The 12,584-nt window shown below is 44.6% G+C and overlaps 1 protein-coding gene and 1 long non-coding RNA gene across 4 annotated transcripts; both read right to left on the bottom strand.

Moving 5' to 3' along the window:
- Positions 1–283: 283 nt before the first annotated feature.
- On the bottom strand, positions 284–7,606 carry LOC123424548. The gene has a single exon (XM_045108178.1). It carries the CDS (start codon positions 6,338–6,340, stop codon positions 695–697), a length of 5,646 nt encoding a protein of 1,881 aa, XP_044964113.1. The 5' UTR covers positions 6,341–7,606; the 3' UTR covers positions 284–694.
- Positions 7,607–8,727: 1,121 nt separating this feature from the next.
- Positions 8,728–12,004, bottom strand: LOC123424547. 3 transcript variants are annotated; one of them, XR_006621700.1, is made up of 5 exons: positions 11,669–12,000; positions 10,526–10,636; positions 10,227–10,373; positions 9,867–9,976; positions 8,728–8,939 (listed from the first exon to the last, which is right to left on the bottom strand). It is a non-coding gene; the product is annotated as an uncharacterized LOC123424547 (long non-coding RNA). The 3 variants fall into 3 exon arrangements; XR_006621698.1 differs by having other exon boundaries at positions 8,728–9,976; positions 11,669–12,004; XR_006621699.1 differs by having other exon boundaries at positions 8,728–9,976; positions 10,569–10,636; positions 11,669–11,999.
- Between the last annotated feature and the right edge of the window lie 580 nt (positions 12,005–12,584).

Genomic DNA, 12,584 nt, shown 5'->3' with positions numbered 1-12,584 from the left:
AAATTTAGCAGTAGCATTGCTGCTAAGCAGCACTTTATAGGGGCAAACGCTACTACTATAGTTAGCAGCAGCGCTGGACAGGCAAGCCCTACTGATAATACTAGTTACCAGTAGCGCTGCCATACCTGCGCTACTACTAGGATTTAGCTGTAGCGCGATAGCAATAGCGCTCGATCCAGCGCCACTAACAAGGCTAAACCCAGCGCTATTACTAGAGTTTTCCCTAATAATGTATGAGAATGCAGAATGCTGAAATGGTAAATAACTTCCGGACACAATTAAGTATAGGTAAATATACAATTCATGATATATTATTCTTGTCAGGTACGCATATGGATAGCATACTTACATCAACCCTTACAAGTACACAATGACGAAATCGCTTGAATCGTCACAGAATGACAATATTTGACAACAATTATGTGACATAGTTGTTGTTCATCCTAACAATAATATTCATCCGCGTGGAATGAACCAAAGGAAAACACATACGAACATACACAAGCATGCACACAACTTTGCTGGAAATTAAAAAACGAACATGCACACAAGCACTAGAGATTAAAGGAGATACCGTGACAGGTACGCATATGGATAACATGACAAACAGGCCAGCAGTTCTGGGAAGTAGTGATGAATTGATGGAGCTGTGGAAGATGGAGAGTGAAATCCTCGCAAATCTTTCCTCAGCCAGCTAGCGCCGATTCTTGATCTTCAAGAAGCGGGAGATCGGTGAAAACCTTGTATCATCGTCCTCTTCTATTGTGCTTGTTTCCTTTGCTGGTCGCTTCTTGTGTGTAAGATTAGGTTGCGCTTTATGTGCTGCAATGTCTTTTCTCACCTGATGAGGGATATGGTCACCAATGCACTCAATCTCCTTCAATCTCGGAAGGTTGTCAATGCCAGAGAGAGACTTCATCTCGTTGAAGGACCAAACAATCCTTTCGATCTTAGGAGCAGAATCCTTGGTGAAGCTGATGCTGCTGATGGTAGGGCACTCAACAATGAGAAGGTCAAGTGTTGGGAACTCATCTTCCTTGAAGGCCAGATGGCCTTTGTCATAAGAATTGTCTGAGAGCTCTAAGCAATGCAGATTTTTTTTCCTGGCAAGGATTTGCATATCTTCCTGCTTCAGTTGAGTATCACGAAGAGTTATCTTGGCAATTTGATCAACTTTGTTAAATAATGAAAGAAGGAACTTGTCACCCTTCAACTCGATCTCCTTTAATTTTGGGAGGCCGCAAACACCACTGAGCTTGGACCTTTTGTTGGTCAAGGACAAGGCAATCTTCTTGAGCTCAGGAGCTGCTCCACTTTCAAAGATGATGTTGATCATTCTGGAGTCCTCAACGCGAAAATACTTGAGATGTTGGAACTTTTCCTTCTTGAAGATGAATGTACTCTCGAAGTTTTTCTCAGCTCTTTCCACGGCATTATGCTCAAGATCAGAGCTCTGATTGTTTTTCTCGGGAACTCCGCTCTTCAGGTTTTGCTTAGAGGATGTAATTCGAGTGTTTCCCTCAACCACTTTGCTCTCAGTGTTTTCATCAAGAAGTCCACTCTCAATGTTTTTCTCGGCTCTAATCTCAGTGTTTTCCTTAGGAGATACACTCTTACTGTCTTGCTCGTGAACATTGTGCTCGTTGCTCTGCTCAGGGTCTCTACTATGAGCGATTCCCTCGGTAGCTCTGCTCTCAGTGTTCTGATCAAGAGCTCTACTCTCGCTGTTTTGGTCGGTTCTTATCTCAGTGTTTTGCTTAGGAGTTGTACTTTGGCTATCTTGCTCGGGAGCTTTGTGCTCATTGGTTTGGTCAGGGTCTCCACTCTGAGCGATTCCCTCGGTAGCTCTGCTCTCAATGTTCTGATCAAGAGCTCTACTCTCGCTGTTTTGGTCGGTTCTTTTCTCAGTGTTTTGCTTAGGAGTTGTACTTTGACTATCTTTCTCGGGAGCTTTGTACTCATTGGTTTGCTCAAGCTCTCCACTCTGAGCGATTTCCTCAGCGGCTCTCCTCTCAGTGTTCTGATCAAGAGCTCTACTCTCGCTGTTTTGCTCAGTTCCAATCTCTGTGTTTTTCTTAGGAGCTGTACTCTGACTTTCTTGCTCGGGAGCGTTGCGCTCATTGCTTTGCTCAGGGTCTCCACTCTTAGTTATTCCTTCAGTAGGTATCCTCTGAGTGCTCTGATCAGGAGCTCTACTCTCGGTTTTTTGCTCGGTATTAATCTCAGTGATTTCCTTAGGAGCTATACTCTGACTGTCTTGCTCGGGAGCTTCGCGATCATTGCTTTGCTCAGGATCTCCACTCTGAGTGATTCCAGCTCTCATCTCAGTGTTTTGCTCTGGAGCTCTACTCTCCCTGTTTTGTTCAGGGGCTCTACTCTGAGTGTTTCCCTCGGTGGCTCTGTCATTTTTGTTTTGCTCAGCAGACCCACTATTAATGTTTTGTTCGGGTTCCCTACTTTCAGTGGTTCTCTCAAGAGAGTTTCTCTCGATGCTTTGCTCAGTGGATGCTTCACCTTCAGAAAATGAAAGTAAGAATTGGTTGCCTTCTAACTCAAGCTCCTTCAATTTTGGAAGGTTGTCGATCCCATTAAGAAACCTTATGTTGGTCAAGGACAAGACGATCCTCTCAAGCTCAACGGTTGCTCCATCATCAAACTTGATGTCAGTCTCAGTCATGTTGGGGCCCTCGACAACAAAGTATTTGAGTTGTGGGAATTCTTCCTTCTTGAAGGTGAGCTTGATCTCATTGTATGCATTAGCTCGGAGTCTGACAGAGTGTAATTTGGGAAGCACAGCAAGGACCATCAGATCATCCTGTTTCAACAAGGTGCCAGTCAGAGTTACCTTGGCAAGCTCATCGCTACCTTTGGCCAGAGGTTCAAGAAGCTTCCCCATTTGTGTGACTCCGTTGATGCTTAGGCTCTCAAGATTCTTGGGAGTTTGTCTTAACCAACGGTGCATATCTATTGGATGCTGCTCTTTGCTGGAGAGAATGCTCTTAGTTCTGGTGTTGGAAGATATAGTGACAGAAAGAGACCGAAGGCAATCGTTTAGGTCACTGATCGCTTGAAGCAACCTCGTGAGGTGAGTATGCCTGTCTTTGATAACCACACTGAGCTTCCTTAATTGCCATAGATTTTTTATCTCTTTCAACTCACGGCCATCCCCTGAAGCCTTGACACTTGACAGTACCTCCAAATTTTCCATTTTCTCAATCTTGAATGGAATCTGGACAGGAAAGCGTGGTGACTTATCATTGAGTATTGAACTTGGATCAACACGGTTAGCCAAGAAGCGCCTTAGCTTCAGGAGCAGGACATCCCTTGTTGCATGCTCATGCACCATAGTTTCCCGGATATCCAATACCTCTAGCTCATGGAGGTTGTTTATTTCACTGGGAAGATATCTGACATTTGTTCCTCTTAGGCTCAGATACTTGAGAAGTAATATCTTGTTGCAAATGTTCCTGAGGTAGTGACTTTTATCAAAGCATTTAGTACCTTCCAGATCTAGCACCTTGAGCAATGGCAATTGTGGTGAGTATTTGGGGAGCTTGCGTACAAAGTTTTCAATGCCATCAGAGGCACGGAGTCGGAGACCACTAAAGATGGAGAAGTGGCGAGCCCAAAGATCTGACAGGCGTGCATCCAAAATGTGCTCTTTATTTGCGACCTTGGTGATGAACCCATGAACTTGATCACCTACCATGCAGCTCTTGACCTTTCCTGCAGCACCAATTTCACGAGGAAAAAGAAGCCCCCGTTTAATCAGAGTGTCAAAACATTGCTCGGCATGATGCACTGCAGTGGCCCAGTCTTGCTTAGTTATCAACCCCTCTGTAACCCATCGTCCTATTAAGGTTGACCTCTTGATGTTGTGGCCTTGAGGAAAGATGGCAAGGTATAACAAGCAAGTCTTGTGTTCTCTAGGCAGATCCTTGTAGGAGAACTTGATCATCTTCTTAGCTTTACTGCCAAATGTCTTGTGGGGAACCAGATCTTCATGTAACTTACGCAGCTCTTCATAGCTCCTGTTGGGATTATCATAAAGAGCGTACGTGAAGATCTTCATGCAGAACTCATGTGGATGACACTTGGCCAAGATTTCACGGAGAATGCTTGGGGTGTAGCCGTCATTTCCATTATTCGTCCGTGCCTTTGTAAGCTCGAGTACAGTATCATAGTAGAGTCCAACTAGAGAACAAGTTATTGGCTCTACTTCTGGTGGATGGCAAAATTCTTTGGCCATTTGGCTGTTCTTTGTGCACACGATCACTGCGCTGCCATCTGCGCAACCTACCAGATTCAAAGCATTTCTGGTCTCCTCCCACACGGATTTGGCTGAAACATAGTCTTTGTCATCTTGGAGAATAATGAGGGTCTTCTTATTTTCCAGACGCAGCTTAATCTTGTCTACTATCCCTTTGATATGCAGCTGATCTTCCATCCTCCACAAGATCTGAAACATCTTGTCCTTGGTTTCTTTGACAGCAGCAGCAAAACCACTGGTCGCTTCAACCTCTCCTGACACTATTTCCTCCATTTTCTCTTTTGCTTCTTTGATAACAGCAGCAACAATAGCACTGGTAATTTTCATCTCCTTCATTTTCTCCTTGGTTTCCTTGATAACAGCAGCAGCAATAGCACTGGTCACCTCCCCTGATAGCTCCTTCAGTTTCTCCTTGGTTTCTTTGACAAGGGCATCGGCAATATCCCTGGTCGCCTCCCCTGATTTCTCCATTTTCCCGGTTCCTTTCATAACAGCAGAAGCAATAGCACGGGTAACCTCCTCCGATACCTCCTTTGTTTTCTCTTTGGTTTCTGTGATAACAGAAGCAGCAGCAGCATTGGACGCCTCCCCTGACATATCCATGGAGTTGTTCTCCTTGTGTTGTTCGATTACAGAAGCAGCAACATCAGTGGCTTGTTCCTTGGTAGAGGTGTCTTCTAGTAGCTGCTGCGGCTTCGGAAGCAGCCCCATTATGATGTCTAGAGTAATCTTCTGGTTGTGGATGATTTGTTTGATGTGATCCTCACTGATCAGCATAGTAGCACTGGTGGTGGCTTCCTGGACCTGCTGGTGCTGCGGGGGCTTGTTTGCGAGGAACACCTTGTGAAGGATATCTTTATATTGGGTAGCATGGAGACGAATCTTAAGGTTAGACTCGCCTGCTTCCATATGAGTTTGCAGCTTGGAGGCAGTTCCCTCGATAGCCTCCTCCAAGGATAGTGGCACACACATGTCAGCCTCACTCAGCCGGAGCCGCAGCGCACGGAGGAGTATGCCCAGGCACTTGTTTTCTTCAACCTTCTTTCTGTCGACTCCTTCAATCTTCCCCGCATCAACTTCTCCAACCTTATTCTTGATTTCATCAATCTTTTTGTAGATTTCTCCACCATAAATCATGTCCCATATTTCGCACATGAGGTTATGTTTGTAATGGTAAACTTGTTCCCGAGGAATAGGGTCTCGCTCCCACCCCTTCATCTCGCCTTGCCGTGTGGCTTGCTGCTCACAGTCATGCAGAATGTAGGAGAGGATCTCACTGGATAACAGAGGAAGATCCCATGGGAGGTGCAGCGCCGAGAGATTGACCCAGACCTTGCACGTGAAGTCGGCGGTCGCCAAACTCGAAGAGCCACGTGCGACGGCACTGATGTCCTCTGTATCATCCGGCACAACAATGGCAATGGATGTTATGGATTTAGCCTTGTTGGTTTCCAACCAGTTGGCTAGCTTCTCGTCGCAATACTCCTCGAGAAGGCGAGGTTCTAGAGCTCTATGACGGGAATCAGAATCGTCGGCCGCTTGATTCTGATAGTCGTCATCGTCCTCCTCTTCCTCCTTGTCCTCGGTGACAGCAGCTTGGGACGACAACGGCAAAGATGCTGACGCCTCCTTCCGCGGGATCTCCACGCCGTACCGCAACCGCCTCTTTCCAACGTCGCGTGCCCGCTCCTTGAGCTCGCGCAGCCGGATGGCTGCGTTGTGCTGGGCGACCATCCTCTGCACCAACCAGGAAGCCCACCAGATGTAGCGCCAGCGGCCGGCCCTGGCACGGTAGACCGCCGGGTCACCGCGCCGGAGGTAGAGGTCGATGCAGTTGCTACAATCATGGGCCAGGTCCCGGACCTGCTTCATCCACGTGCGCACCTGCTCGTCGTGCCCGCCGCCGCCTGCGCGAGGTGCTGTCCTGGCCAGGTGCTCCAGGAAGCTGTGCATGCTCTCCATCTCCTCCTTGATGAACTCCGAGTCGCTGCCGACGCGGCTGAGCAGCAGCGCCTCGCTCCGGAGGAGGCCCAGCAGCGAGCTAACGGCGCCAGATGCGAGCTCAGCCATCGCAGCCGCGGCCCGGCTGGCTGGTGTATGTCCAGCAAGCTAGCTAGGCTCAGATTAGCTAGGAGCCTAACCAAGAAAAGGGAGGAGCTAGGAGCCTAACCTAGAACATGCCAATGAATTATTGGTTATCATGCATGCACGGGTGTGTGGCTCAACTATTTTTTTCGAGCAACAATGGCATCACATGGTCTATAGATCTGCTTTGTCCTGTACCAATGCCTAGCTAGTTTGCCTTCAACTCTTTCATTTACTTGAGCTGGCAAGGATGGTATGATTCCATTGAGGAATGTATTCTTTGAGTGTTTCTTCAGTTCAGGACCATGCCCAGACCCTTTACTTCATGTATCATCCCTTTTGCTTTGCATCTCTGTTGTAGCATCGAAGTTCAGGACCATGCCAAGACCCTTTCTTCATGTATCATCCTCTTTTGTTTTGCATCTCTGTTCTAGCATCAAATGGTCCAATCCACGTTGTCTGACAGAAGAGGATCAGATAATCGTTCGAACGAGATGACGTGACAAAAGCATGGATGCAATGGGAAACATATGCCTAGCTAGTTTTGTCTTCTACTCTTTCAGTTGCTTGAGCTGGCAAGGATGTACGATACCATTGAGGAATGTATTCTTTGAGTGTTTCTTCAGTTAAGAGCCATGTCCATACCCTTTGCTTCATGTATCATCCTCTTTTGCTTTGCATGTCTGTCCTAGCATCTAGGGGAGATCTTGATTCTTTGAACGGTTCCGGGAATGACTTTGATTGCTGCCACTTTCGCTTCTGGCATCGAAGGACAAAACTGGTGATTATGAAGTTGTTATGGATGATGTGTCTGCGCGAAATGAACTTGTGAGATGATCGAACCCCTGCAGACAGTTATATTGTTTCTTTAGTTATATTAAGTCTCCAAATTTGAGGGCCCATTTTCCATCTCGCACAGGGGCCCCAAATTTCTGGAGACGGCCCTGCCTGCAGAGATTAGAATAGAACTCTATAAATGACAAAGGAATATTTAGCATATTTACAACTCTACAGTAGTGCAGAACAAAGATTTATATAGCTCACAAGCTAGGCATCCAACTTTCAACATAACTATTCAACCATACACCATCTTCAGTATTACTCATCATGAGGAAGCACACTATGCATGGTTTGCTACATATCAGACATGAAAATGAACTGCTCTGCAGCAGGTACTTGGCATTCCTTTCAGTTAGCAGTCATGTTATTTGCAGTTCAAAATCCTTGAAGTTTGACAATTTTGTGAAACCAAATCAGCAAAACACAGTGGAGCTTCTACTACTTTAGATCAGAAAACTAAACCATAATTTCAAATTACCAAGATTATTAGGAAGATTACGTCATACAAACAGGAAGGTACAGTTCAAGTTTCCATGGTATTATAACTCCTTAGACATGCTGCCAGCCTTCCATCATGCAAATATGGTCAATATAAGTCCATATCTAGGATCATCTCGACACTCAGTCAATTAAAACATACACCAAAGATTATGTTTGTCAAAAATTAATTTTTGAGTAAATGAATTTATTGTGAGGTCGCAGGAAGTAAACTTATTGGTCTTCCAACAACATATGTATTATATGAGCTTTAGTGATTTAAAAACAGACCTATGCATTCTGCCAATTTCCTACGAATTGCAAGGTTCCATATGTGCAACCTGGCGACGAGTTCACCAGCTGGTTTGAGAGCACAGCAGAGCGTACCGGCCCAGACACGGCCAAAGGCGCAAGATCACCCATAGTCCTCATGATGTGGCAGCAGTGGAGCCTTCAAACTGACTGCGTTTTTGGCAATGCCTCGCCTGATCCGCCATGCTGGCGGATGCCATCCTCGCTGAAGTGCAGCTATGTCTGCTTGCCGCAGCCAGGCACTCAGCACGCCCTCAACATGGGTGACCTCTTGACCCTATGCCATAAGGTTTTAAGGTAGTGTACAATGCCTTTTTTTGCCTGTATTTTGTTTCTTGTTTTTGGTTTGGCTTTGGTTTCTGTCTGTTTCTCTTTTTTTTAGGTTGTAAGACTTGCTCCATCGTGTATTTTATTTCTTGTTTTTGGTTTGGCTTTGATTTCTTTCTGTTTCTATTTTTTTTAGGTTGTAAGACTTGCTCCATCGTGGCGTTTTGCCGTTTCTTCTAATACAATGATGATTACTTGAGTGCCCGTTCGAGAGAAAAATAACTCAATGTCTATTCTCATATCATCATAAAAAGTGGAAACTACATATATCTTGACCATTTACTAACTATTTTCACTAACTATGAGCATGTGGTAATAAATAATCTGTATTAAAAAGTAAATTCATTTATATAATCCAAATCAAAAGATCAATAATAAGACCAGGTGCAGCATATATGGCCCCCATAACAATGAAAGGTGCAAAACAGATTGCTGAAAATTTAGGTAAATACTCGATACATACAGAGAACATTATGGCAGCAATATTAAAATAATTACTCTTGGGGGAAACAGTGCCATCATTAACTGGCATTTCAGGGAAAATGTACTACTCGATGAAGTTTTCTAAGGAAGCATGGAATACCTTTAATGGTAGCCGCTGGAATCTTGCTGCAGTTTCCCTGAACTACTGTTATAAAGAAAATGAGAACTTCAATGACTAGTTGACTACACGTTTTCAAACAATATGAATATTAGAAAGCACAGGTAGAAACTTGTAACTCACAGCTGTATTCATCTTTATGGGACCTTTGCGCAAAATAAATACTCATTGTCAGGACTTTGCATGTCAACTTTAAAAAGGGTGTACCCAGTGCTTAAAGCCTTACCCTTGCATAATACTCCCTCCGTCCCAAAATAAGTGTCTCAACTTTGTACTACCTCTAATACAAAAATGAACTCCCTCCATCTACTAATACAAGGCCATTTCATATATTTATGTCTAACTTTGACTGTTAATTTTACAAACAAAATTATTAGTTATATACCATAAAAAGTATGTCATTAGATGCACATTTTTTAGGTAACTTTTCAATGATATATTTTTTACGACATATAACCCATATTTTGTTGACCAAAATTATAAGTCAAAGTTTGGCACGAGAAACGAAGTGGCCTTGTATATAAAAATGGAGGGAGTACTAAGCTTAAGACATTTATTTTGGGACGGAGGGAGTACTTCTGCAAGGAGGCTGGTTTGAAACCAGGACCTTGCTCTGATGACTCTTAACAAACTTTAGAGATTTTTAGTGCGGTTGAAATCCTTCAACAATTCTTCAGTGTCTTTAAGCAGTGGAATACACTCAACTACTGTCATATAAAGAAAATGAGAACTTCAATGCCTATACATTTTCAAACAATATGAATATTAGACAGTGCAGGACCAGCAGGCCACAGGCCCGCCATTCTTTGCATGTCAACTTTATTGAAGACAAATCTAACCCCTTGAAAAAAGAGGAGATGTCACATGTGATGGTATGAAGCAACTTAATGGACCATGTCATTGAAACTCTCAATACATTCTGCAAAAACTTCAAAACCGAGAAATTTATTGTACCACAAGATAACTTCGTCTAGGTTCTTTTTCCCATCGTGTCAATATTAGCCTCAATAGCTTCGATAGCTGGCATCAAATGAAGATGTATGAAGGCATGTTGATTTCACGTCCTGCACATAGCCAAGGGAAATATTCTAACAAAAGAATCATGTTGGAGTCAACATAACTATCAATTACAACGGCAAAATATGTTGACCCTAGGAGTTCAAAAGAGCTCAGACTGGAATATTTGGACTCATATCTTTAAATCCTACTGAAACACTTCTAATTTCCTACTCAGTTTAGGCTTTGCGGATCAGATAATAGTAATACTGTGCAGCCTTAAAATATTGTACTATATGATTTAGAATACATTTTTACCTCAAAGCTGATGTGATATTACACTTATCTCTCCTAGTCCTAGCCTTCTAATACAAGACCAAGCTCCTGAGCTGCTCGTTCGTTGGAGTGGCATTCAAAATTGACTCACTGGTGAGCTTACTTTGTGATCCTTTTTCTTCACTCAGGCTGGAGAGGCAGTGTACAAGATTTCAGCCCTTCCATGGAATGCAGTAAAATGCAAGGACATCAATACGAAATCAAACATTGATTAACTAGCGCATGTGGTGAACCATTATAACCAAAAATAAACAAATTGAGTAGGATATAGATGCCATTACTGCAAAGTGCACAAGTGAGTGAAGAAATGCTTGAAATGCGTACTGGACATAGCGTCTGCCAGACTTGCCTCGAATCCCATGAGCTGATCCTTTAGGCCATTGATTTTTGGTCTGTCATCACAAAAGTGCAAAAGTCAGCAAAACTAATCACCTTCAGCTTTAAATCATAAACAAGCTAATTAAGAAACCCAGTCGGCAGGTCTCACAACTCTGCACTTCTTCTTTTTTACCAGAAATGGCAGGTGCTCTGCCTTTGCATTTAGTAGAGGGAAAACTGTACAAGTAGGCTTTGGTCACAGCCTAAGAAAACAGGAGGGAAAGAAAGAGGCCACAGCAGCCGAGGCAAGCAGTACAAAAAATAGAAAAGGAACTACTCCCAGGCCTCAGCAAAGAGGCTGATATCTTCTCTGATGAAGGCAGCGACAGCTGACATCGAAGCTGTCTTATGCTGAAAAACTCCCCGGTTCTGGTCATTCCAAATATTCCAAGCAATATAGGCAGCAACAGTGGAGCCCACCATTGAAGAATTGAAGTGGCGAGCAGCGCAGCATTAACAACATCCGGGTAAGAGTTCTTGAAGCAGTGGCAGAACTCTTTGGCAAACTCTGCACTTCTGAGAGTTGCAGATTAACCGGCTCGGCGCCGTCAACGAACTGAATAGCTTACGGCTGGTATTGCACACTTGAGGTATCTCACTCCCATGCGTTTCATAACTGAAAAGGTTGCACCTGCTCAGAACCGAAAGCGGAAAACAAAATAATTGTGCTTGTTCTCACTGAATTGAGGTATGAATTTGTGGTACCTGTCCTGAACAAGCAGTTGAAAAATGGCCACAGCTCATGAACAATGGACTTCAAAAAAAGATTGCTTCTACTTGATGATACAGTCATGTAATTTAGGTAAAGGAGTGCAGTTTATTTCTAAGAGGTGCATGCAAATACCACTGAGCAATGTTGTTCATGGCGAACGCTGCCCCCCACCCAGCACACACACGCACAAATTTTTGCGCACTGTATCCCTAAACATGTGTCTCTATCTACTCTACTGCATGCTACTTGCTGATATCAGTCCTGACTGAGGCGGCGTTCATATAACGGTGAAAATCCTATCAAATTGGCGACGTTAGACTAGTATCGGCCTTACCCATAGCAGCAGGCCGGCGTCTCCTCCCGCTCCGCCGCGCCCGCCATTCTCTTTGCTGCACGCGTCGCCAGCGCGGGTAAGGGACGCGGCATCCCGTCTTCCTCCCGCGGTGGCCGCCGGCCCCTGCTCGCGCCGAAGCCAAGCTCGGGCCGATTCTCCACCCCGCGGTGCGGCTGGGTTTTGGGAGGAGAACGCGCCGCGGGATTCGGCTGTGGCGTGGGATTCCGGGGAGGAGTGGCCTCGGTGATGTGGTAGAGGCTTTTTTTTGTTTTTGTTTTTGAGGGGAACCGTATGTGGTAGAGGTGGTAAAGCCCACAGGAGATCGGACCGAACAAGGCCCAGTGGAGCCGAATAACGTTTGCATTTTCCCCTTCAGCGAGGAGAAACAAAAGTCACATAAAAAGGGAGAATGTTCTGAAAAGAATGAAAAGGGAGAAACCAAAGTGGCATGTATTAATATTTTATAATACCCTCGTGAAGAAATATAAAAGTATCTTTTATATTTCTTTAAAGATGGGAGTAACAGTCATGTACGTTTTACCGAAAAATGTTTTCGCCCGGCTTTATATATAAAACAACCACCAGAGAGACACATCTGGATACAACGCGCCACCACCTCAGACAACACACACATCCAAGACAAGATACAAGAATGCCGATGCACCGCAACACTACTCAATCGACCACCAAGCACACTACAGATGAGACAAAAGGAACTAATTGGGATCGACGAGGACCTCCCGAGACCTAGCCACCGAAAAGTGAAGCGGGACAGTGACGAAGCATGGACTTCAAGGCGGTGCCTTCAAGAAGGGCACGACATTGATAGTCGTCATCGCCCGATCCCCGAGGATTAGGTTTTCACCCGGAGCAACGTGGAGAGCCAAGGACACCACGTCGGAGCCTTCATGAAGGA

This window comes from Hordeum vulgare, chromosome 2H (assembly GCF_904849725.1).
Source record: "Hordeum vulgare subsp. vulgare chromosome 2H, MorexV3_pseudomolecules_assembly, whole genome shotgun sequence".
In the NCBI taxonomy this organism is placed as follows: Eukaryota; Viridiplantae; Streptophyta; class Magnoliopsida; order Poales; family Poaceae; genus Hordeum; species Hordeum vulgare.
This window is presented reverse-complemented; position numbering and strand designations above follow the sequence as displayed.